At 37.5% G+C, this 27651-nt stretch overlaps 1 protein-coding gene across 1 annotated transcript; it reads right to left on the bottom strand.

Annotated features, from left to right (window-relative positions):
• Positions 1-239: 239 nt before the first annotated feature.
• ADSS1 (adenylosuccinate synthase 1) lies at positions 240-27651 on the bottom strand. The gene is made up of 13 exons (XM_070733310.1): positions 27394-27651; positions 18074-18176; positions 16167-16229; positions 14894-14944; positions 14181-14247; positions 11244-11351; positions 10570-10651; positions 9474-9600; positions 7890-8044; positions 5923-6047; positions 5008-5105; positions 3125-3274; positions 240-1977 (listed from the first exon to the last, which is right to left on the bottom strand). Exons 1-13 carry the CDS (start codon positions 27598-27600, stop codon positions 1925-1927), a joined length of 1389 nt encoding a protein of 462 aa, XP_070589411.1. The 5' UTR covers positions 27601-27651; the 3' UTR covers positions 240-1924.

The raw sequence follows: 27651 nt of genomic DNA, 5'->3' as shown, positions 1-27651 counted from the left end.
TATTCTCACTCAAACTCTTTAGACTTTTTAATGATTACCGGTATATTCACTTGTGTAACATCTTAACTAAGGGACTGGTAAATACTTAATATACGCAATCAATGCCCAAAGTACCAGCATCCATATAGGAACTGCTATTAAGTCCGATGATGATTGTGATCCTACTCCTATCTAGCAAAAAAGACATTTATGATGTGGCAATACCCAAACTGACAATTTTTCAAATCCCAGTCAGGTAACAAGTGTGTCATATATTTATTGCATTAATAGCATTAATATTGCCACTCAATTCAGACCGCCTATAAAAATTAGCACACAGGAAATGCAACAAAAACAATATATGATATAATCTTTTCTGAAAGGTTTCCCTTTTTCATAACTGCCTTTGTTATTGAAAATAGTGATCTTAAAAGAGCAGCATTTGGCGCACTGCTGCATGCTTTCCATTTTCTTGAAGGGGTATATCATAGTCCCAATTTTTCAGGAATGCTACATCAAAATTATATAAATGTAGACATGCTGCCAGATCCACAACCAGAACACTTCTTTGTGTATGCTACTTATTTTGTTGTCAATAGTCACTGCCTTTTTAAAGGTTGCTCCAGAATAGTTTATTTTTACAGACTAACATTCTGAATTGCTTATTCCCTTGACTTTCATCAAAATATAATATTTTTTTATCACTCTTCAGTAACGTTACAGATGGTATTTATTTTCACAGTGATATACAGCAAGATAATATTTTGCTATGGTCTTTTAAAATACATTTTCATTGCTTTATGTTAAACATACAGAACTTGCGAGGACTTCATGTGGAGCACTATCAGAAAATATTGAATGAAGGAAGTTCCATATCTTAGGTTCTAACAGTTGTATCCATTCCAGTCTGACCACTGCCGACAAATGATTTCAGATATTGGCTTGCCTCCTTTTCTATGACATAATCTCTTTTGCTTGTGTTTTGTTATTTGAAGAATGTTTATTTATAACAAATGCAGACGCCAAAATAATTCTGGTTTGGCTCACAGACTTAAAAGGAGTGGCTTATTTCAGTGCACCATTAGGCACTTTGTTTTCAATAACATATATGCATATCTCACTATTTCCTCACATACAAATGGGAACACTATTATTGTTCCAGAGATATTTCCAGAGAGCCAGGGTGCCGCAGCAGGTAGAGTGCTGTACTGCAGGCCACTGAAGCTGACTGTAGATCTGTAGGTCAGCGGTTCAAATCCCATCACCGGCTCAAGGTTGACTCAGCCTTCCATCCTTCCGAGGTGGGTAAAATGAGGACCCGGATTGTGGGAGCAATAAGCTGGCTCTGTTAAAAAGTGCTATTGCTAACACGTTGTAAGCCGCCCTGAGTCTAAGGAGAAGGGCAGCATAAAAATCGAATAAATAAATAAATTTCTTTACCAATAGAGAAACAGAATGAATATGGGAAGGTAAAAAATGCAATTGGAGTATGAGTGGCTTCCTATTGCCTGCTAATGTCCTATTGACTTTCCTTGTGGGAAGTTGGCAGGGAGCATTGTAAATGATGATTACGGTATGTGGCAGTTTCAATTCCATGGGAGTAATGGGCTCTGGGTTTTTGATGCATCCTTTAAGTTAGTCCACTTAAAGAACATTGATTAAAAATAGTTGCCCTATAAGGCACCATTTCACCCACCTGAAGATTACAAACAGACCAACAGGAGAGTTTTAGTAGTATATACATCTTAATATTCTCCTCAACCAATCCACTCTAATTATTTTTATGTAGTTTTCAAGCCATTTTAATACTTTAAAATAAGAGGAAACGTTCTTTTCTAATCATAGTCTATGAAGGTTGTTTTGATTTTAAAAGCATCTGCATCTTAGTCTGGGATCAGAAAAGATTAGGCGAACCCTTTCTCAGTGCAGCTCTTCTATGGGCCCCTTAAAAGAGCTGGATCATTGATTCTCTTGATTTTCCAACTCCAACCCATTTAACTGAAAAGGAAAAAAAGAGAAATAATTAGAAATAACACAATGAATAAATAGCGAATAAATAACATAATGAAATATATTACAAGTAGTCCTGGTCACTTAGTGACCATTCAAGGTTATGATAGACCTCCCCAGAGATACTTTCAATTCATTTTTAAAGTTCCAATGGCCAGCCACATAAACCCCCATGATCACATGACCAGTTTTGGCCGCTTGGCAATTGGTGCACATTTATGGCCATTTGCAGCATCACATGGTCATTTATTTTTGGTGTGAGGTTTTTTTGCTAGTTTCCAGCTTTGTCACCTTGCAAACCATCCCTGATAGGCTTTTACTTCCAATTTCTGGCCAAATAAAAGCCACCCCGCCCATTGGGGAAGACAGGTTTCTCTTAATGACAGTGGTGCTTAACAACCATGGCTTTCTTTTAATGGCCACCACAAAATGGTGGTAAAATTGGGCATTGTTATTTCTGACCTGTTTAATGACCACCATACTGTACGATCATGATTCTGGGCTCTATTATGCTCTTAAATTGAGGATTCCATTTAGGCTATAATTCTAGAGAGTAAATTAAGAATCTAAATATAAAAGCAATTAATTCAAAGGCAACCATGTAATAAAAGTTGCTTGTTATCTGGTAGGAAACAGCAAAAAAAACCAGAATCCATTAGCATTTTTAATATACTATTTTAAAAAAATATATTAATTTTGTTTCACTGCTGCGGTTCAAATACTATGGTGAATCATATTATATAATTCTTAGTCACTGAAGTATTAGCAATGGCATTATTTAATCAGCAAGTCTCTAACAAATGCCATCAATACTGAGATGGATTAAGTTAAAGTTGATCAGTTAGTCAACGGAGAGGGGCGGCATACAAATCTAATAAATAATAATAATAATAATATGCAGCTACTAAACATCTTTCAAATATCTGTAGAGCAGGAAATCTACCAAATACTAGTTTCACAAAAGCATGACAATAACTCTAGTTAATTTTTCTTTCAGCAAAAGGAATTGCTTAGGACCTCTAATCTATCTCTATCCCTAGAAAGTTGCTGCTTTTCTAATTGGCAAAAATCTTTCCATGTACAACTTAATAAACAAAGCAAACTCTGTTAGAACAGTAATGATGAAAATACATACTTGACACACCAACATGGTTTTCCACAAATCTAATGTAATTTTGTGCCTTAGGTGGAAGGTCCTCCCATTTTCTGGCACAAGTTGTATCAGTTTTCCAACCTGGCATTGTTTCATATTCCACTTCCACTTTTTGTAATATTTCCTGATTAGCTTTAAAAGTGAAAAGGCAACTATTCAGGTTATAAGAACAATGTAATCATTATTTAGCGTTCACATTTGAAAACATAATAGACCTGTGATGGTGAACCTATGGCATGTATGCCACAGGTGGCACATGGAGCCATATCTACCAGCATGCAAGCCCTAGCTCAGCTCCACTGTGCATGTGCGTGCCGGCCAGCTGATTTTTGGCTGGGAGAGCATTTTCGGCCTCCAGAGGAGAGGGGAGGGCATGTTCACCTCCCCAGGCTAGAGCAGTGGTTCTCAACCTGGGGGTTGGGACCCCTTTGTGGGTCGAACGACCGTTTCACATGGGTCACCTAAGACCATGGGGAAAGACAAATTTCCCATGATGTTGGGAACTAAAGCTTCTACCCTGGCGCCTTGGAACATATTTTTACAATCCGACCAATCGGGCGTTTACAGTGGGGGTGTCCCTCTGACCTTCCTGCCAATCAGCTTAAAGCTCTGTTGGGAGAATTGGCGCTAGACTTATGATTGGGGGTCACCACAACAGGAAGAACTGTATTAAGGGGTCGCGGCATTAGAAAGGTTGAGAACCACTGCTCTGGAGCCTGAGGAAGACAAAAAAACGGGCTTATTGGGCACACCAGAAGTTGGGAAACAAGATGTTTCTGGCATCCAGAGGGCCCAGGGGGGCAGGGGAGGTTGTTTTCACCCTCTCCAGGCTCCAGGGAAGCCTCTGGAACCTGTGGAGGGTGAAAAACGGGCCTGCCAGGCCACTAGAAGTTGGAAAACAGGACCGGAGGCGTGCCCGCATACAAGGGGATGGGGCAGTGTGGAGAGGGTCATGCATGCATACATAGGGTATGGGTGGGGTACATGTGGGACATTGAATTATGGGTGTGGGCGCACACACGCGCACGGTAGAGTGTGTGCTTTCGGCACCTGAGGGAAAAAAGATTTGCAATCATTGCAATAGACAAACCTTTAACCTAACCTTGGAAACTTCCTCCCTTTTCATGACCATTGGTCTCAAAAGCCCTTTTTCTCAAAAAGGGTTATCATTGCTTTTAGAATAAATCACATTATATAGAACAAAAAGGTGAGATCATTACTGAACAATCACTCTACTTTATTTACAGAATATAGGTGTCATTTTCTTGACTTCAAAAAGACAGAATAACTGTATAATTATCTATTTGTCTAGAAGTATCTTTAGTGAAATAATGGAGGAAAGTATTGGCACTTATATGAAGTCTATTTGCAGGCTGGTTCACAGAAGTGGCAGTGTTATATATAAGTTCTGTAATAGTTAACAATTAAAAGAGAGTGGGAAAAGACCAGATCCTCTCAGTTCTTAATTATTACCATTACACAATGTGTATATGTGGTGCACAAATGTGTCAAAATGCACATGTACAAACCTGACCTTTGATAATTGTCAGGTTCCTGTGTCACACATCCTTTTAAATATCTTTCAGATTTTTCTTTTTTCTTTATAAAGGAATATTGCATGCTATGAAGCCCAGCTGCAGTTTCTGTATGAACTCTTAGGCTTTCTTGGAAATTAAATTTTTTGAAGGGCTATAGCCATATGTTTATTTAAAATCTTCTTTAACCTTCCCAAGGGATGCAAGAAAATTGAAAGGGAAATAAAAGTGGGCAGCAAAATCTTCATCAGTTTTGTCTCCTGATGTTTGGAGTGACCTAATTAAAATGATCAACCTAGTTCAAAGTAACATATTCAGTTATTAACATACCTGGAAAGTATGGAATTCTTTTCCCATCTAGCCTGTAAGCCACACCAATTTTGATTTCATCAAGGACATCCATAATATCGAGTTTTGTCAATGCCAAACTGCCCAGAAAATATTAGATAGATACATTAGTCTCTTTCAACATCTCATTGAATCCCTTCTACCTGTTTTTTTAAGTTTATGGGATATCCCAACAGCATGATCTGTTCTGCAATAACCATAAAAAAATGTTACAAGTCGGATAAAGTTTAAATTAATATACACATTAAGGAGCATTTAAAATACTCAGGTATATATCACATAGTAAATTTTAGATACATACAAATAATAATTTAGTTATGGCACTTAAGAATTAAATGTTCCATATTTTAAAAAGAGTGTGAATTTAAATTTTTTCAAGTATGAGCAATCCACAGATATCAAGCTTATTTTTTCAAGCTTCAAGAATTCAGAACCTATTTTCAGAGGAACTTACAGGTCAATCACAGATATCACTTGGCCTCTCTTTAATTTTAGTTAGTGCTAATTGACCTTCCACATCAGTCAGAATTTATAACAAACACTGTGTATCAAGGGGATACACAGTATTTCAGATTGCAAGACCAAACAGTGATGCAAAACTTTATGATGAGACAGAAATAGCAAGTATGTACCATTTAAATACTACTTTCAATTTCCTGCTTCTTTCTGGTTTAGAGCCCCTAAAATGACTGCTGTTTATTGTACAGTACTATTGACACAAGACGTTTAAGGCCACTGAAGAAAAAAATTATTTTCTTTGGGATAAAGTGCTACTGCTTCTTATCAAAATATAAAACATAATTTTGCTAGACTAATTATAATGTTACCTACATATTTGTACTCCACCGGGTTAAAAGTTATGAGTTCCAACTGTAGGTCAAAATCTGTGATGCTTACGCAGTAAAGCCGTTGATCATATGAGCGTATCTCAAAATGACAAGGTCTAGCCAGCCGCAACGTCTTTTCCTGCCTGTAGTCACACCCCATTCATGACCTCGTGACTGTAAAAGGTCGCCAATTTCCTAACAGAGACAAAGATACCCAGAAGATTGGAACAGTAGTCATAGCCAGGTGTCAAAAGCCACTAGTAAATGAACTGTTGTCATGTCAAAAATACAAATTTAGAAGACAAAAGATGTTCAACATGGCACACTAAGTGAAACAAAATTAACATTGATGAAGGGTAATAACTGTAGATTATAACGTATGTTATAACAAATAGATTTATACTAGTCTCCCTTTTCATTATCAGCAAAAATATGTTAACGTATGTAAATATATATATAAAAGCATTTAATATATGCGTGAAATAAATGTACATAAGAAAACAAAATCTAATCCTCATTTAGTCATTCAAATCATACTTTGGATTTAAGAATATTGTGTATTTTTAATTCAACCCAAAATACAGAATTTGGGGTGCAGTTCTTTATGATGCTCGTTTCCCCTAATAGTCTATTTATTGATTCAATCCAATCTGTGTCTAATGTGACTCTGGATTAACTTTACTCTATTATACCACTGTGTCCACTATTCCAGTGGTTTACAAGCTACAGTAAAAAATTAATAATTTAAACCAATTAAGAGTTCCAAATTGAGAGAATCATGGAGTGTATGTGGGAGATGACACAATTTTTCAAATCAGATTCAGATCAGGATACTTTGTAAGAAGACATTTGAAAGTATGCTATAAAATGGAGCTATGATGGTGGTGAGGAATCACACTTCAAATTAAGACAATTGGGAGAGCATCCGCACATTTTCTATTTTATAATAAAGTTTGAGATTGGCATAATACTGGCATATAATATATTAGCACAGGATCATTACAACATATTATAATTTAATTTTCCCAAGGGGCCATATGAGAAACGAACTGTTGTTGAGGGCCAAACCAATTGGCTTCCTGTTGCTCTTTGTCAGAGAGGTTATCAGCCCCATTGTGGCGTCTTGGTAACTTTTAGCTACTGGGACCAACATTTTGAGGGGATGGGAATGTAAAGCCTAACCTCAGTCTAGCCTGGCCCAGCTGCTACTCTTCTGCCACCACCGCTGCTCTCCTGGTTATATTCCACCTGCTTGCCCGCATGGCTTCACTTTCAGGTAGGTGGTGGGTGGATGAGCCTGTGTCCCCCTTAAACCAGGGGTAGGCAAAGTTGGCTCTTCTATGACTTGTGGACTTCAACTCCCAGAATTCCTGGGGCAATCATGCTAGCTCAGGAATTCTGGGAGTTGAAGTCTATATGTCATACAAGAGCCAACTTTGCCTGCCCTAAACCGTAGTTGCTCTTGTCTCCTCAGGCTACTCCAGGCAGGGAGTGAGTGCTGCATAGATACCGAAAAGTGCTTTCTCTCTTCCCCCTCCTCCCCCTCCCATGGCTGTCAACTGGCTGACGAAGTGCATAGCAATCATGCAGAACCAGACCTGATTCAGCTTCACCTGCTCCAGAAATGCGTTCCTCCCGGTTCAGACCAGTTCTATGGAACCGATAGAACCAGCAGCGACCCAGGCCTGCCACACCCCCAAACTGGCTCTCTCGGCGGTGCCATAAGTGCCACCATTTTGGGTTTTGCTTCTGTGCATGCGCAGAAGCTGGGGTTTTAGCACTGCGCATGTGTGCATGTGGCGTAACATACACCATGCAACGTATCAGGAAGCGAACCGATAGCAAGGTAAGCCAGAACCCACCCCTGTCCTGCTGCTTGCGGTGCACCTATTTACATTTTATTTCTAATTTCTGACTGACCTCATGTGGACTGGATAGGGACAACAAAAGGGGCAGATGTGGGCTATAAAATACTCAAGTCTGTATTATACTTATTTTAATTTATTTGTACTATTTTAATTATAATAACAAACTTACATTTATTTGTTCAGTTGGAAAGGCTCCAATTCCCACTCTCGTTGTGTAGGCTTTTACTACTCCATAAACCTCTCCAATATACTGAGGAGGAATGCCCAGCCCAGTGCATACACCACCCACGGTGCAGTTTGATGATGTCACAAAAGGATATGTGCCTAGCAAAAAGTAAAAAATTAGGTACATCTTGCTTTTAGTAAACGAATGCACTTTATTTCAAACAGATGTTCAACATATCACTTTCTTAAAGACTTTTAAAGATCAGGGAATCACATGAACATGTGCTGGAGAAATCTGCATAGTCCAGAAGGTTTATCAAGCACATTATGCTCTTCTATACTATTAAAAAACACAATGGACTTATATACCACTCGATAGTGCTTTACAGCCCTCTCCTAAATGCTTTACAGAATCAGCACATTGCCCCCAACAACCTGGGTCCTCATTTTTCTGACCTCTTCGGAGAGGGGCGGCATACAAATCCAAGTAATAATAATAATAATAATAATAATAAGGATGGAAGGCTGAGTCAACCTTGAGCCAGTCAAAATCAAACTGCCAAACAGCTGGCAGCTAGCACAATTAACCTGCAGTACTGCATTCTAACCACTGCACCACCATGGCGCTGTACATTTAACATCCATATGCAGGTAGTGCTTACTTAGCAACTGTTCCATTCAGCAACTGTTCAGAATTATGACAGTGCTCAGTGAGGAGTCTTACAACTGTTCCTCATACTTGCAGCATCATTGTGTCGCCATAGTCACATGATGACCATCTGGGCACTTGACAAGCACCTTGCAGTTATGATGGTTGCAGCATCTCTACTGACTTCCGAAAAGCAAAGTCAAAGAGGATGACAGGAGGACATTGCAAATGGTGATCGGGTGACTGTGCTTAACAACTGGGTGGGATTTGCTTAACAATGGCAGCCAAAATTGTTGCAACTGCTATTGTAAGTTGGTGTGGCCATGCTTAGCAATGGAATTGCCAGTTCCAACTACAGTTCTAAAACAAGGAATAACTGTATGCTTGTAAAAATATGTTATACATTTGGTTCTGGAATGCAACAAATTAAACAAATGGTTTAAAAAGCCAACTTTGAAGAAATCCCATATATACAGCACAAAACAAATTCCTTCTTGGAATTCTGCTCCTAATCTTTACTCACTTGCATTATTATTATTATTAATAATAATTATTAACATTCTCATGTTAACCTCTATATAAGATACACTTTGGGATGCACTGATATGGTTGGATCCAAATTAAGTCATAATTATACCCATTGAAATCACAGTACCAGGTCCCCATTAATTTCAATTACTCTTAGCATTATTAAGACTCGTGATCATACAAAATATGAATATTCAAGAATGTGTGAAACCACCATTTATCTCAGTGGCCTGTCAGGCTTCAGGAAAGACATGCTTTATTTCTATCTGTATGCATTATTATGTCATTAATATGGATCTTACGCATGAAATAATAATCTAACACTTCTCATATCTAAGTGCCTGGACAAAATAATTTATTACACAGATTTCTACATAGCTAGACAACCATATATTGTATCAAGTGACATACCAAAATCAATGTCAAGCAATGCTGCATTGGCCCCCTCCACCAGAATTTTCTTTGGAGGGCCGTGTAGTGCTTCGTACATAAAATAAACTCCATCCTTCACCATTGGTCTTATTGTTTCAGCATATCCCTGCAATATTCCACATATGTATATATAGTTATTATATTTTTCCTATATTGACTGGAAATTAAGAATAGAAGCATATCAGAAGCCAAACCAGAAAAACCACAATTTCTAGGCAATCAAGGAAGAAATATACAGGTTGCTAACTGTGATAGGCTGGTTAGACACGAGAATAAGTTTGATTATATTTATTATGGCAAATTCTGAATTTTTCCCAGTTTAATCTACAGAAGAATAAATGGCATCTTGTCAGATTCTTTTGGATGACTTTGAGCATTCAAGGATCTGAACAAGATGACTGGAACAGTTAGACCCCTTCAGGCTGAAATAGTTAATAACTACAGATAGTTCTGGACTTACAGGTACAATAAGTCATTTAGTGACCGTTCAAAGTTACATCATCACTGAAAAAAGTGACATGACTATTTTTCACACTTACAACTGCAATATTCCCATAGTCATGTCATCAAAATTCAGATTGTTGGCAATTATCCCCCATTTATGACAGTTGTAGTGCCCTGGTATATTGTGATCACATTTTGCTATCTTCTGACAAGCAAATGAATAAACAACATTCGCTTAACAGCCATGTTACTAACCTAACAGCTTCAATGATTCACTTAACAACTGGGGCAAGAAAGGTAGTAAAAGGGGGTTAACTCGCAACATAAAACGTTTGCCTTAATTATGGTTGTAAGTTGAGGACTTCCTTTAATAGCATATAGGACAAAAAAATATTCAGCTTTGTCCAGGAGGTTATAAATTCTTTAGGTGAATTGAAGATATCTGTACTTCAACTCCCAGAATTCCCCAGCCAGCGAATGCTGGCAGGGGAATTCTGGGAGTTGAAGTACAGATATCTTCAAGTTGCCAAGGTTGGGAAACACTGCTCTACTGTAGCAATCCACTACTGAATCTAGGTTTATTTATTCTGTTAAAATTCAAAGTTTCAAGATGGGAATGTTAGTGGTTTACCTTTAGTTTTTTTAGTTGTCCTTCTATGTCAACTTCTAAAGAAGGAAACATTGACTTGTACTGATGAGCCAGATTTTTAAATCTGCAAAACATCAACAATTAGCAGCCTACACTGTATATAGATATTTTAAATTCTATTTTTCCCTACAAATCACAAGCAAAAAAAAAATCTGAAATATGCACGAAGACCAGGTTGTATGTTAAAACAACAGGTTTTTAAGTGTTGAAAATAATCAGAATTTCTTATTAAAGTCAATGAAATAAATATATCTCCAAATCCAGCTCATTTTCAGTAATATATGCATAACTATCTTCAGCAATATATGCACAACTATCTTAGAAACATAGAAGACTGACGGCAGAAAAAGACCTCCCGATCCATCTAGTCTGCCCTTATACTATTTTTTGTATTTTATCTTAGGATGGATCTATGTTTATCCCAGGCATGTTTAAATTCAGTTATTGTGGATATACCAACCACATCTGGTGGAAGTTTGTTCCAAGGATCTACTACTCTTTCAGTAAAATAATATTTTCTCATGTTGCTTTTGATCTTTCCCCCAACTCTTTCCCACAGAGCGCATTCATACATACTCTCCCTTCTCTACAGTATCTTAAGAGTAAACAAAAGTTCTCATCCAAGAGGTTCCTTGCTGTGCAGTGGACTAGAATACCTTAATGAAAATTCACTGAAGTCTGAAAGAAGATCGCAAATCCGAAGTCCTGTCCGTGCAGCTTTGGAAGAATAAGTTGGTCCGATTCCCTTTTTTGTTGTGCCAATGCTAACGGGGGGAAAAGACAATTGAGTGGAATCAGCTGTTGAATTGTTTAGTTATTTAGTAGTACAGATATTTCCAAATGCTTTGTAATGGGAATTGGTTAAAATGAGTAGTCTGGATGTGCATGCATGCAGGCATGCATTAGAAAAAAATATTCGCCTATGTGATCTTTGATCTTTTCAGGTCCACAACAGATTGATTTCTCAAAAGAAAAGAAAACTAACAAAATTGTGGGAAAAGCTTCCTCCTTTTTCATGCTTGAACAGAAGAAAGTTGTATGGATTGCAGAGATGACTCTCACAGAACGATATTATTTTGAAACTCAAGTTGACATTGGGGAAGGCTGGTATAATTGGAATAACAACATAATCTCCTGTTTTATCAACTGTCAACTTCATTTTCTTTTTAAAAGAAATCAGGACAAACCCCAATTTAAAAGTAGCAACAAATAAAGGGATAACAGGAACTATCCCTTTAAAATTAAAAGTGTGATTCTGGCACCACATTTTTCTTTTTGGGTTTTACTGGTCTTTATTTTTGAAATTTATTGCTCTATATATTGTTTAATTTTTATGTGGTGAGCCTCACAGAGTTTTGTCTTTAACGAAAGATTATATACAGTAATTTTTAAAATAAATGATCGAGATGGAAATATTTATCTTCCTTATATTTATATAGATCCTTAAATATTTATCTTTCTTATATTCTCAGGCATTTATATTCTGAAGATTCTCAGGCAAAAGGTAAACAACAAATATAACTGGAAAAGTAGAATGCTCCCAATCTCTATTTCTTTAAGGTTACTGAGTGATATATTGTCTTTGCAAGGCATTATTCCTCTCGGCTGCACATCCTCCAAACTCCAGTCCTCTATGTTTGGAAAGTTCTGATCATCTCAAAGATCACAATGTCTTTCTTTTAGGGAATCCAGCAGTAGCTATATTACCACACACTGATTAATTGAACTGGATCAGAAAGCTATCCACGTACAAGTACTTTTCCATACTGTACTGTGGGCCAAGGTTGCTATGAGGATGCTTCCTTTCACTAATTCACTGCCAGATGTTTCAGAATTGTTCTAAATAGATTAACTGGATATCATTTTCCAGCTGAGTGACCTATTAAACATAACCTCTAGCCGAGAGACATGACTGTGGGCAACTGGAAGGGAAAAAAAGCATGTGAATAACTATATCATCTTTTCCCCAAAAGTTTACTAATAATTACTTTCCTCCCTACCATGTGCCGTTCTGATTCAGTGTCCTAGTGATTATATCCGTAAATACTCACCAGCGTAACCTGGCGTTAATAATGAAAGAGATTTTTCTACACAATGATCCATTTCTATCACAATGTCGTTTGGCGGGGCCCAGGGGAAGAGCCTTCTCTGTGGCGGCCCTGGCCCTCTGGAACCAACTCCCCCCGGAAATTAGAATTGCCCCCACCCTCCTCGCCTTTCGTAAGCTCCTTAAAACCCACCTCTGCCGTCAGGCATGGGGGAAATGAGATATTCTTTCCCCCAGGCCTTTACAATTTATGCATGGTATGTTTGTATGTATATTTGATTTTAGTATTGGATTGTTACATGTTGTTTTTATCACTGTTGTTAGCTGCCCTGTGTCTACGGAGCGGGGCGGCATACAAATCCAATAAATAACTAAATAAATAAATGTCACCTCATAATTAAGCTTAATATCATCTGAGGCGGATTCTGGCAGTTCAAAATACTTTTAGAATCCAAAACCCTAATACAAAGGTGCCTTTTTGTTCATTGTTCAGCTTTGCTGCAATACTAATTCAGCAGTGGCAGTTGTATAACTGAATAAACCTGAAGAGATTCTCACAAATAATCTGAGCGGTAATGCTATGTCACTAAATTTGCCTCAGGAAAGGTATTACATATGATTCATTGTCTAAATTTTACATTAGTCAGTGTTCCCATAGCTTCATCATTTTCCCAAAGAGATAACAGCAAGGTTTCTATTTGTGTGCTGTGTCGTGAAGAGCTGCCATACTGCAGGCCACTGAAGCTGACTGCAGATCTGAAGGTCAGCGGTTCAAATCTCATCACCGGCTCAAGGTTGACTCAGCCTTCCATCCTTCCGAGATGGGTAAAATGAGGACCCGGATTGTGGGGGCAATAGGCTGGCTCTGGTAAAAAGTGCTATTGCTAACACGTTGTAAGCCGCCCTGAGTCTAAGGAGAAGGGCGGCATAAAAATCGAATAAAATAAATAAATAAAATAAATAACAGTGTAGATAGGAAGAAGACAGCAAGATAAATAAATATGGGCATCAGACACGGACCGGCATTCAAGTCTTCACATAACAAAAACCTCGCCATGCCATACCTGCCTCGCCATGCACTGCTTGTAAAGCACATTTATTTTTCTTCAGAACAGATGCCAGGGATATAGAGGTACAGTTTTTATTGGTGCATCCCTTTTATACAAGCACAGTCTAAGTCAATGTTTCCCAACCTTGGCAACTTGAAGATATTTGGACTTCAACTCCCAGAATTCCCCAGCCAGCGAATGCTGGCTGAGGAATTCTGGGAGTTGAAGTCCAAATATCTTCAAGTTGCCATGGTTGGGAAACACTGGTCGAAGTGACATATATGCATGACACATATAGGGACCAGAGTGTTCTTATACAATTTGTGACTCTTGCACGTTTGAATCAAACTGGTGCATGCATGCTATGTAAGTTGATATTTTAAGCAAGAACAGCCCCCCCCCAAAATTGCTGCATTACATTGCATTTTATATGTTTTATTTCCAGACGTATGCCACATCTAGCAGCAGAATTCAAGTATTCCAAGATATATAATTACTTTTTCCCCTCTTGTACTTGACGCTGTACTTCTTGAAGTCCATCAACTGCTTGGTGAAAATCAAACACTGCACAGCAGAGGAAAATTCACGTGAAGATTTGAGGGAGATAAAGCAAGGTTTGATTTTCAAATATTTCATACAATTATGCTTTTGATGTTCTAACAATGAAGGCATCAAACTGGTGTAAATATTAGCAGCAGCATGCTTCAAAATAAAGAAATTGCTCATGTCAAACCAGTATTAATTTTAATTTGCCATCAGTTGTATCAAATATATTAAAATAAGAATTATCTGTTCATAGACAAAAATACGAAGCTTCTAAATTATCCTTTTTAATTAGAGAGAAGACAGTATCTATATTTATGGCTAACTGGAAAACTCTTGCAGACTTTTTGCATGAAAGAGAAAAAAATGCCTTTATGACTTGTAGTTTTCATGATTAGAAAAAGATTGGGGAATCAAAAAAGCTTCTTTGCAATCAGACTTGTATTTGCTGCAAATTTATATATTTTATTTATATTTTTTCTGCACTTTATTTCCTTTTCTTTTTTCTTTCTTTGTTCTCTTTATGCCATATTAGTTTGTATTAGTTTTCATGTTCTTGTTAAAACTTTAAAGAAAATGTATACAAAAATATGAATTGTCCCCCGTATAAATAAAATTAACAATATGAAAATGCTGTATTTGTTTTTTCTCTCTGAATACTACTTACCAAGATGTGCTCTGTCTGATATTATAAGTCTTTTCTCCCAGTCTCTTAATCCTATCAGAAGAAATATGTACCAGTTACAAGAATTAGGCTATATAGAGCAGTGTTTCCCAACCTTGGCAACTTGAAGATATCTGGACCTCAACTCCCAGAATTCCCCAGCCAGCATTTGCTGGCTGGGGAATTCTGGGAGTTGAAGTCCAAATATCTTCAAGTTGCCAAGGTTGGGAAACACTGATATAGAGGACTGAAAAATCTACAGTAGTCTTTCTCAACTGGCAACTTGAAGATATATGGACTTCAGCTCCCAGAATTCCCCAACTAAACCTTTATTATTATTATTATTATTATTATTATTATTATTATTATTATTATTAATAATTAGATTTGTATGCCGCCCCTCTCCGGAGTCTCGGAGCGTCTCACAACAACAAAGCAGTACAAATCCAATAGTTAAAAACAATTTAAAACCCTTAATATAAAAAACAATCATACATCTCATACAAACCATACGTGAAGCGGAAACAGCCCAGGGGAATCAATTTCCCCATGCCTGATGGCAGAGATGAGTTTTAAGGAGTTTGCGAAAGGCAAGGAGGGTGGGGGCAATCCTAATCTCCGGGGGGAGTTGGTTCCAGAGTTTCGAGGCCGCCACAGAGAAGGCTCTTCCCCCGGGTCCCGCCAGACGACATTGTTTCGTCGACAGGACCAGGAGAAGGCCAACTCTCTGGGACCTAACTGGTCGCTGGGATTCGTGCGGCAGAAGGCAGTCTCGGAGATATTCTGGTCCGATGCCATGAAGGGCTTTGATAGGTCATAACCAACACTTTGAATTGTGACTGGAAACAGTCACTAAAAGCGTCTTTAAAGGAAGTGTAATTTGCCATCTCTTGATTTTTTTTTCATCCACAATAACTGAGGTAGGTACATTTTCTCTGGTTTTGGAATGTTAAAATATCCTTTTAAAATAAGGGTGAGTACCTCTATCTATCTATCTATCTATCTATCTATCTATCTATCTATCTATCTATCTATCTATCTATCTATCTATCTATCTATTTCGACTTCTGTGCTGCCCAATCCCAATGGAATTCAGAGCGGCTTACAACAATATAAAAAAAGTATAGTACAATAAAAAGAAGTCAAATATTATTTGCTAAAACAATAAACCCCATTTATAAAAACCCGCAAAGCAAATAATCCAATCAAAAATACATATGCATACCATTCAACACAACAAGCCCCCCTCTTTAAAAGAAAAATATTAGGTACAAACCTTTCTTCACATTTTTATCGGCTTCTTCAAATAAGCCAGGTAAGTGTATAACCACTCCATTACCTAAAATGTACACACAAAAGTAAAATATCATCCTTAAAATAGTAAGCATTAGGCAAATATTCGTAAACTACTCAAGACCCATCTATACCGCAGGCATGGGGGAGTTGAGACACCTTTCCCCCAGGCTCTTTATATTTTATGTTTGGTATGTATGTATTGTTTGGTTTTTAAATATGGTAGGGTTTTATATGCTTCTTTTTTAATATTAGATTTGTTTCACTATAATTTTGTTTTTTACTATTGTTGTGAGCCGCCCCGAGTGTTCGGAGAGGGGCGGCATACAAATCTAATAAATTATTATTATTATTAAATATAGCTATTCTTATATCAGAAGAATTTGCAACAGATTGGATTTTTCCAGCTTTTCTAATTAAAGTTTAAAATGGAATTATTAGAGAATAGACTGTTGAGTTAGGTTCCATATTACTGTATAAGGTTTCACTTTGCTGTGTCTCTCTGCCTTCTCCTCTAAGGAAGGATTAGAGATTGATTGCAAAGTTTTTTTCTGTGCTCTCAGAAAATCTACAGCTGGCCTTTATCTAACTGGAAGGCTTTGATTTACCTTTTGGCACATTCTGCCACCCTCATTGGATACCCTCTGCATTAGTTGAATGATTGCCCCCCAGTTCCATTCATCCTTTTCTGGTCTTTAGTGCACTTCCCCAGATTAATTTGTCGATGTTGAACCACTTTGGAACTAATGAGCTTTCAGCAGCATTAACACTAAGCAGGCTATTTTAGGCTTACCAGTCAACCTTTTTCTGTCCCATAACTAACAGTCCAACTTCAACAGCCATTTATTGTCTACTCCAATTTAATCTGAATTTCCATTCCCTTAGAAGTCTTTCTGAAGTTTTCTATGACTTGAAGCCAGCTTAATCTAGTATCTTTTCCTTTATGATGGTATGTGGGAAAGATCTTGGGAGACTGGATCAAGGAATGGTCATATAAGAGATAGCATAACCTGCAACTGAAGAGTGGGAAGGGCAAGCGGCTCAGAAGGGACCCTCCCTAGTTCCTTGAGCTATAAAGCAGATGTGTATTTTCAGACATGCATGTATATGCATGATAGCTTTACAGTGAAGTAGAATTAGCTCAGCCTGTTGCAATTTCTATCTTGTTCCCCCGCCCCCAAGACTGAAATCAATCTTGTAACTCTCAAAGTGAGACATTGCAATCAATGTTCCCTCTAATTTTTTTTCAGTGTGGGCAGAAAAGTATAGTGTTTGATAAACAAACAAACAAACAAACAAACAAACAAACAAACACATTTTCGGGTTCGGGGTTCGGGGGGTGCTGGGAAGCCCCCCAGGCCGGCTGCGACCTTTTAAAACAGGCGCGCCGCTTCCCAGCTGTCTCCTGAAGCCGAACGCTAAAGCCGAACTTCCGCGTTCGGCTTCGGGAGACAGCTGGGAAGCGCCGCGCCTGTTTTAAAAGGTCGCAGCCGGCCTGGGGGGCTTCCCAGCAACCTCCCGAACCGAACCCGGGGTTCAGAAAAATTTTGCCTCTTCTTACGAACTTTGTTCGAGTTACGAACCGGCGTTCGGGAGGCTTCTGGGAAGCCCCGCCGCCCGGCTGTCACCTTTTAAAACAGCCGCGCGGCTTCCCAGCAGTCTTCGAACGCCGGTTCGTAACTCGAAAAAAGTTCGTAAGAAGAGGCAAATTTTTTCTGAACCCAGGGTTCGTATCACGAGTTGTTCGTAAGACGAGGGGTTCGTATCTTGAGGTACCACTGTAGTTCTAAAATTCTAATCCAAATTTTGCAAATTAATACATCCTAATATTAAACATCTAACTACAGTACATTTAAATTTGGATCTTATGAGTCTGAATGGAATACTTACCAATAAAAGAAACCGCTTTAGGATTAATTATACCACTAGGAAAGAGGTGAAAATCATATTCCTTCCCATCAACAACGACAGTATGACCTGCATTATTTCCACCCTGCCAAAAATAAAATAAGATACGGTATTTTCATTGATTACTATTGGTGAAAAACAATACAGCCAGCAGAATTTTTTTATTGTGATACTACAGCAGAGATAGATAATATGAAGATTACAGATAGTAATAGGATGGAAATAGTTCTAAACAAAAAAGAGACTGCAAAAAGTTTCTCGTTTCTCCTATAAATTGATACTAACTAGCTGTTGAGCAATCAGATTTGTAATTTGTGGCAATTGCTTTTTATTTATATGCCACCTTTACCATATTTATAAATAAATCAAGGTGGTGAACTTATCTAATCCTCTCCTCCAATTTTCACTACAATTGTGTGGTGGCTTGAGCTGAGAGAGTAACTGGCCCAAAGTCACCCAGATAGCTTTCATATTTAAAGCCTCTCAATCTCCTGGTTTCTAGTGTGGTGCCTCTACCACTAGACTAGACCAAACTCGCTCTTTTATATTTTTCTATTATAGTTCAATGGATTTGCAGCTGGCTGAAGCGTAGACATCAGAGAGCTATTGTTAATGGCGAGTATTCTGAGCAGAGACAGGTTACAAGCGGTGTGCCACAAGGGTCTGTTCTGGGTCCTATTCTTTTTAATATGTTTGTGAGTGACATAGGGGAAGGTTTGGTAGGGGAAGGTTTGCCTATTTGCCGATGACTCTAAAGTGTGCAATAGGGTTGATATTCCTGGAGGCGTCTGTAATATGGTAAATGATTTAGCTTTACTAGATAAATGGTCAAAGCAATGGAAACTGCAGTTTAATGTTTCCAAATGTAAAATAATGCACTTGGGGAAAAGGAATCCTCAATCTGAGTATTGTATTGGCAGTTCTGTGTTAGCAAAAACTTCAGAAGAGAAGGATTTAAGGGTAGTGATTTCTGACAGTCTCAAAATGGGTGAACAGTGCAGTCAGGCGGTAGGGAAAGCAAGTAGGATGCTTGGCTGCATAGCTAGAGGTATAACAAGCAGGAAGAAGGAGATTATGATCCCACTATATAGAGTGCTGGTGAGACCACATTTGGAATACTGTGTTCAGTTCTGGAGGCCTCACCTACAAAAAGATATTGACAAAATTGAACGGGTCCAAAGACGGGCTACAAGAATGGTGGAAGGTCTTAAGCATAAAACGTATCAGGAAAGACTTAATGAACTCAATCTGTATAGTCTGGAGGACAGAAGGAAAAGGGGGGGACATGATCGAAACATTTAAATATGTTAAATAAGGTCCAGGAGGGAAGTGTTTTTAATAGGAAAGTGAACACAAGAACAAGGGGACACAATCTGAAGTTAGTTGGGGGAAAGATCAAAAGCAACATGAGAAAATATTATTTTATTGAAAGAGTAGTAGATCCTTGGAACAAACTTCCAGCAGACGTGGTTGATAAATCCACAGTAATTTAAACATGCCTGGGATAAACATATATCCATCCTAAGATAAAATACAGAAAATAGTATAAGGGCAGACTAGATGGATCATGAGGTCTTTTTCTGTCGTCAGTCTTCTATGTTTCTATAGTGATTGAAACTGACAATTGAAGGGGAAACCACAACAAAATGCTTGATTCCTTTTATTTTCTGAATGCTGCAAAGAGAATGGCTAAAGTGAAAGCTGACCTATGATCACCCTTTAGAATTTATTGATCTTAAATGAAATTCCTAAATTTCATTTAAGATCAATAAATTCTAAAGGGTGATCATATTAATTACCAAATTAATATGGTAATAAAGAAATAATGTCCCCAGACACTTATTTGATTACATTCACAAGCAGTTAGATTATTTCAGCTTCAAGATTCCCGTAGTTGCATCCATGGGCTAGGACAAGATGAGAGCAGTACTGTATCATGGAAAAACAGGCCATGGCCTTAGAGTACTGTATTACCATTAACCTTTTGATAGAGAGGCAAACTCCTGTTAAATATTTCTTTTAACATTTTATTTGAGGAAAGTGTGATGCACCTAAATGAAAACATATTTAATTGAGGTCCATAGTGACCACTTTTTCACCAAAAGGCTTCAAAGACCTGGCCTGCAGGATCTATCAGCTCAGAACAACAGTGTCAATGTTAAACCTAAATGGTTAAAACCTGAAAAACTGCCTAAACTTAGTTGTGACTAATTTTAAATCAACCGGCAAATGGCCCAGGGATTTGTTCACTGTTAAAGAGATCAATTTCATAAGTTGGACCTTTTGTGTCTTCTATATGTGCATGTACTGTATAGTCAAAAGATTATACTGATAAGCTACTCAGGATTTACTTAAAAGCTCTTATTTGTTTTCTTCCCCATAATTTTATGTCCCCCGCTGCAGTAGCACAAAGGCTAAAAGACATTAACAGAACTGCTGCCAAAAATTACTTTTCTGATGTTATAGCAGTATTAACACTGCTGTGTCAATTTCTACTTTCTTAGAGAACTAAATAGCCAAAGTAATTGCATTTTGCTATTAAATGACTTGCAAATCTTAGAAAGTAAGGAAAAAGATTAAACAAATGCCATTTGCATTTAGTTGACTGCTTGACCTATTACACAAAACAGCAGACTTATCTTGTTTTTATTTATTTAACCTATAGCTGAGCTTGAAGCACAAACAAGAGCCTAGGAAACCAACCTTGTTTTCTGACAGAGGTCGGTAACTTTAAACTTGACCTTTTCATGGAATATGGGTGATCCGGCTGCAATTTTATAAGTACCCAAGGAGAAAACCAAGTTTAAAATAGCAATGTCACCATTTTTTTTTCCTCTTAGTGCAAGCAGGTGTTTAACAGATGCTAAGTCCATAAGTTTCTATTTTGTATCAGTTTACTTGGCTTTTAAAAAGCAACATGTGAAATAAATCACCTTATTCATATTTATTGTTGTAATCCTAGTCCCCATAAAATGTGGGCAAAACTTTATGGATGGCAAACGGTACATGTTCAATTATGGCAGCATGACATATATGTCCATACAAAACATTTATGTATTTGATTTGTATCCCACCTGTATTACTATGTATACATAACTAGCTACCTTGCTAATGATGGTTAGATACAACACACAACTTCCAATTAGAAGTTGTGACTTTATTCAAAGCCTCTACATCTCACAATGTTCTCTATTATTCCAATCTACCTTTGAATATTGTACGTTGTGTGAAATGCACAATTTTCAAATAAAGGACTGGGATATGAATTTCCATTATTTTTTCAGATTCCAGACTTCTATGCTGCAGCATTCTATCAGAAGTATGGATGGCAACCATTCTCCTGGAGTCTTGAAAAACACTTTAAACCTGGTTTGGTTCCTAAGCCTGAGGTTAACGTATTTGCTGCTGTATCATAGTTTATTCTGGCTATTTTTATTCCAACCTATCTTGTTTTGTCTGTTTTTAATTGTTTCAACTCTGCATTAGATTTTGTAAGCTGTCAAGAATCTATTGGACTTGGTGGTGAAATATATTCCTACTCAGTCGTAAAATGCATCAATCTGTCACTACATTTGAGGACTAGAAAGAATCAACATGTGACTAACACAGATAAAAACCTCTGAGACTTTGAAGTAAAGACCGGTCATAATAAATAAAAATATTTAAAATGTAGTATGTTATTCAAAGTGTTTAGTCATTCTAGTTTTACTAACAAAATTGAGTGGGTCTTCTCCGGGTCCCGTCAACTAAACAATGCTGCTTGGCGGGACCCAGGGGAAGAGCCTTCTCTGGAACCAACTCCCCCCAGAGATTAGAATTTCCCCCACCCTCCTTGCCTTTCGTAAGCTACTTAAAACCCACCTCTGCCACCAGGCATGGGGGAATTGAGATACTCTTTCCCCCTAGGCCTTTACAATTTTATGCATGGTATGTCTGTATGTATGTTTGGTTTTTTATAATAATGGGTTTTTAATTGTTTTTAGTATTGGATTATTATTATATGCTGTTTTATTATTGCTGTTAGCCGCCCCGAGTCTCCGGAGTGGGGCAGCATACAAATCCAATCAATCAATCAATCAATCAATCAATCAATCAATCAATAATAAATTAATAAATAAATAAAATTAAGATTCCTACATCTAAAGAAACATAGATATATTTTTATCACAGTCATCATTACCACTTCATACCTGCTCCCATACTGCCATGTCCAGTCCCTTTCCCAATTCTTTACTACTCTGATTCATTCTGTCAGTTTAAGATTGAATATTTTGGAAAAGCTTATAATAACTAATTATAGTACTGTTAGAGGAACTAAGTCATATCAGGTCATCATTTTATTCCAGCATTGGTCAAACAGATGATCGTCAGAAAGCCAAAACCAAAAACTTCAGTCTCCTTACTAAAGAGAAAGTCCAACTTTAAGATTTATCAAGTAAATGCACTCATTCGGCAATGAGCTCTATATTAAGTAAATATGGAACCCAAAAGACTGAATTATAGCTGTAGACTAAGTGGGTTATCTATATTGTTAGCCTACAAGGTTTAGGGATTTTAACACTGTTAAAATTGAACTGTTCAACACTGTTCTCTCGTGTTGATTTTTATTTCTGGAGCTATTTGAAATGTTAAAATTATTTGAGGGAGTAGGTAACACTACCTTAGATAAACAATTGTATCACAAATATTAAATTTCATTTGTACCAACAGTTTCCCTTTATTTGAATTCCAGGTTTTAAAAAACAGTTATCATGCATACCACTTTTCAAATCTGTTAGGTTAATGATCTGCATTTAAAACAGCATGTCTTTCAAGAATGTTAGCTAGGAGCTATCTATCTGATTTCCTGCTTGGCAAAGACCTCTGTTTTTCAGAAGTATCACTTTTGCAGCCCTGACTTAAAGCAATTAAAAGTGAATCCCAAGGCCCAATGTTGTATCACATAAATTTTATAACAGGAATCTTCCTTCTTGCTGCAAGGTTAAGGTAGATAACCAACAACCCTCTCCTCCCCCTAAATCCCACACTTCTTATTAGAGTTTTAATCCAACCACATCGCCAGCTCAGCTCCCACTCAAAAAAAAAAAAAAAGATGGTTCCTGATACTCAAAAGTTCTTCATCCTGTTTTAGAACAGCTGTCTAAAAACACAGACCAAGAGCAGATTGCACATGAAATGCATTGTGCATGACTCTTAGTGACTTACACAGATGGATCATGGTGGTTTTTTTTTTGTCTTCTCAGGAATAGGAATGTGGTTGTCATTGCTGTCTATCCTACAGCCCTGGCCTTTCATGTCTGCCTTTGATCTAAGTACTTACTCTGCTTAGCTTTTGAGATCATCCAAGGTTACTAAGTCCTCTCTTCTTTTTTACTACAATCTCATAATGTTTCCTTGGAAGATGCTGTGTATACTAACTTTTCTTTGCAACTACAGAATTGCTGGCAATTTTCATGGCGGCAAAAGCACAGAAGAAAATGTTCAATTATTTTCTCCATATGCAGTTTTACAACTCCATCGCCACATGGTAGCTTCACATTTTGAACCAATTTCTAGAATATAAGCAGATATTTCATGTATCTAATTTGAATCAAAGAAAATAGGTAGGAAAGCTGTTTTCCAGCTTTAAGTATGTTGTGGGATATGTTGCTGGATGGTGAAACACTGAACTAGATTATTTGTACAATCCCTTAGAATAACTCCAAAACAATTGCTTTAGATCTTAAAACAAAACAAAAAACATTAAAATAAATTTAACTTATTTATGAGAACCTGCAATTAATTTAAAGCAGAATGAATGCAGGACTAGATGAAATGTAGTCATGTTTATTATTCAAAGCTCTACAATGTGTGTTCATTACACACCTACACATACACTGTCAGCTTTGGTACTTTGTACCCTTTTGCTTTAACGATGGTGAAAAATGATCCTATGAGAAACTATGTGTATGGTATGACTGTATATATGTTTTTTTGTTTTTTATATATATATTGGGGTTTCTTGTTTTTTAGACTTTTTAAATGTATTATTGTTATTTTAGATTCTAACTATTAGATTTGTCATTATATATTGTTTTTATCATTGCTGTAAGCCACCCCAAGTCTACGGAGAGGGGCGGCATACAAATCTAATTAATAATAATAATAATAATAATAATAATAATAATGCAAGAAGATATGTGAGTTCAGTTCACCACCTTTAATCTTTCTTTGACAATTATTCCAAACTACTCAAGGCAATACACACTCGGTGGTGAAATGGTTAGAGTGCGGTACTGCAAGCCACTTTTGCTACTTCTGCTGATCACCGGCTGCCAGCGGTTTAGCAGATCAAATCTCAGTAGGCTCAAGGTTGACTCAGCCTTCCATCCTTCAAAAGTTCGTAAAATGAGGCCCCAGGTTGTTGGGGACAATATGCTGACTCTCTGTAAACCACTTAGAGAGGGCTGTAAAGCACTTTGAAGCAGTATACAAATCTAAGTCTAAATGATATTTTTATTTTCACAATAATCCTACATATAAGGCAGACTACGCCAAGCATGGATTCACACCTTATGCTAAGTCACATAGAAACATAGAAGATTGACGGCAGAAAAAGACCTCATGGTCCATCTAGTCTACCCTTATACTATTTCCTGCATTTTATCTTAAGATGGATATATATTATCCCAGGCACAATTAAATTCAGTTACTGTGGATTTACCAAACACATCTGCTGGAAGTTTGTTCCAAGCATCTACCACTCTTTCAGTAAAATAATATTTTCTCATGTTGCTTCTGATCTTCCCCCCAACTAACCTCAGATTGTGCCTCAGATATATGTTCTGTTTGGGAATGCTGCAAAATGAAATCTCTCCTATGTCTTACTTTCGGGGGTGACTTATTTTCAGGGAAACATATATATAAGTCCAAATGAATGAATGAATGAACAAACTCCTTAATCTCTCCATGTTTTGGAACTGCCTAAAGAATATGTAGATCTTTAGACCATTATTTCCATCTAGAAACATAGAATATTGACGGCAGAAAAAGACCTCGCCGTCCATCTAGTCTGCCCTTATACTATTTTCTGTATTTTATCTTAGGATGGATATATATTTATCCCAGGCACGTTTAAATTCAGTTACTGTGGATTTACCAAACATATCTGCTGGAAGTTTGTTCCAAGCATCTACTACTCCTTCAGTAAAATAATATTTTCTCACATTGCTTCTGTCCAACTATTTTCACATTGTGATCCCTTGTCCTTGTGTTCACTTTCCTATTAAAAACACTTCTCTCCTGAACTTATATTTAGCCCTTTAACATATTTAAATGTTTCGATCATATCCCCGCTTTTCCTTCTGTCCTCCAGGCTATACAGATTGAGTTCATTAAGTCTTTCCTGATAAGTTTTACATTTTGTTCAACCACCAAAAAAAAAAAAAAACATTCCTACAAAGTCTTGCCATAAGCTACTGCTTATAAGACTACACTAAGTTGCAACAGAATTTATTTGGTTTGGTTTAGCACATTGTATGAAGCCAGTCTGAGAAGAAAAAAAACACCTGTTCCTCTGGGGTTCCAGAATAAACAAAGAGCATCCCTCCGGGGCTACACTTAAAATAATCCTTCAGCTCCAAGGGCTCAGAGAGACATTCTTCCCACACACAACATTGATCGAGTGATCAAAGTTGGCTTCAAATAATGTACCATAGCAAAGAAGCATGAAGCTGATGAGTCCAAAGCAACATGTAATAAATCTCCACTCTGTTCCTCTTCTCACCTTCAACCTTTCTTGCAGACAGCCGTCACCAGACACCCCGGCATATGTGCCACTCTCCAGACGCACACAATTTTGGTAGATTCATCATGCTTGTCTGTACTTCCAGATCTTATGTCATTTGTCACCAAGGCTCAGCTATTTCTATTTATAACCCCGAACTGTTTTCCCCTCCACTTCCCAGATGGCATTTAGTCTGTAGCCAGTCTTTAAAAACCTCTCTCCCTATCTACAGCAGCTTCATTCTAGACATGGATAAGAAAGACATGTGCAACAGAAGCCAAAGACTAAAATGGAAGTAAATCACAAAAACAAGAATAAATAAACAGTTCAAATTATGGGAGTGCATTATGTGCATTGGTAGCCTTAGATTAATGGTACATTTTGGGATCAGACCATTTCACTAAGCTCCTAAAAAAGATTACAAGAAAGGCCAAAAGAAATGTTATTTGCAGAGAAATGACAGAAGTCAAAGACAGAAAAGGCAGGCCTGAGGCCCATGAATTAATCAACCATCAGGCTCGTATGAATGTCGTGTATGCATGTTGATTGTTTAGTTAGTGTAGGTTTTAATTTGGATTTTATAGTTAAAATTGTATATCTGACTTATTTTAATTGTTCTTGTATTTTTATATTGTTGTAAGCCGCCCTGAGTCCTTTGAGATTGGGCGGCATAGAAGTCCAAATAAATAAATAGTAATTATTATTATTATTATTATTATTATTATTATTATTATTATTAATAATAATAATAATAATAATTATTATTATTAGATTTGTATGTCGCATTTCTCCAAAAACTCGGGGCGGCTGACAGGATACAAAATGTACGAAATAAATCTAATAAATTTTTTTACAAAAACACAGCTAAAACATGCATACATAAATACATAATCTGTGGAGAGGGGTGGCATACAAATCTAATTATTATTATTATTAATAATAATAATAATATAAATAAATAAATAAATAAGGAAAAAATAATGATGAGGTAAATTTTGAACAAAATTCACCCTTGGACAAGGATAGAACAAAACAGAAAAGACTACCTGGCAACAGGGTAAAAAAATTGCCATAAAGTTTAAGAAAACACACATTAGGCCCACCAGCCAAGTAATCCATTTACCTCCTGTGTACAATTACAATTCCTAACTGGATAATGTAGCTGGAAATGATGTGCTACACGATCCAATATTCTAAAGCGTAAAAGCAGGGGAAGGATGCATTAACCATGTGGAGGAAATTTTTTAAATAAAATTTTAAATAAAATTTTGAAATAAAAGAAGAAGAATCAGAACAGAGAAGCAATATGCCATTACCAATATTTCAGCATGCCCTTGTTTATTTTTCCATAATCCACACCAGTGTTCAAACATTCCAGGGACCCAACCTTTCACCTGCGCAGGTGAACAAGTAGCATCCTAAAAGCCACAGCAGCAAAATTTAAAAAATCGAGCGGCGAAATTGGCTCCAGTGTAGCAGCAGACAAGGAGGCCGGTCGAGGTGCTGCTGTTTCTGTCCCGGGGCAACCCTGACTCACCTGGCACCTACAGACGAGGTCGGCTTCGGTGGCCAGGAGATCCACCACTTTCCCCTTCCCTTCGTCGCCCCACTGAGAGCCCAGCACTACCGTCACCCGGTTGCCGCCCGGCTCACTTCGCAACCGCTTCAAACCCGCGCCGAGAGCGGCGGCAGGGCGAGAGGCGCGGTCGTTGGAAGCCGCCACAGCAGCCCGTGTGCCCGACATCGCGGCGAAACGGGTCACTCCTACGGGACGGCTCCGATCAGACACTCGCGC

This window comes from Erythrolamprus reginae, chromosome 1, assembly GCF_031021105.1.
Source record: "Erythrolamprus reginae isolate rEryReg1 chromosome 1, rEryReg1.hap1, whole genome shotgun sequence".
Lineage (NCBI taxonomy): Eukaryota > Metazoa > Chordata > Lepidosauria > Squamata > Dipsadidae > Erythrolamprus > Erythrolamprus reginae.
The sequence above is the reverse complement of the archived record's forward strand: the minus strand, read 5'-3'. Positions and strand labels throughout refer to the sequence as shown.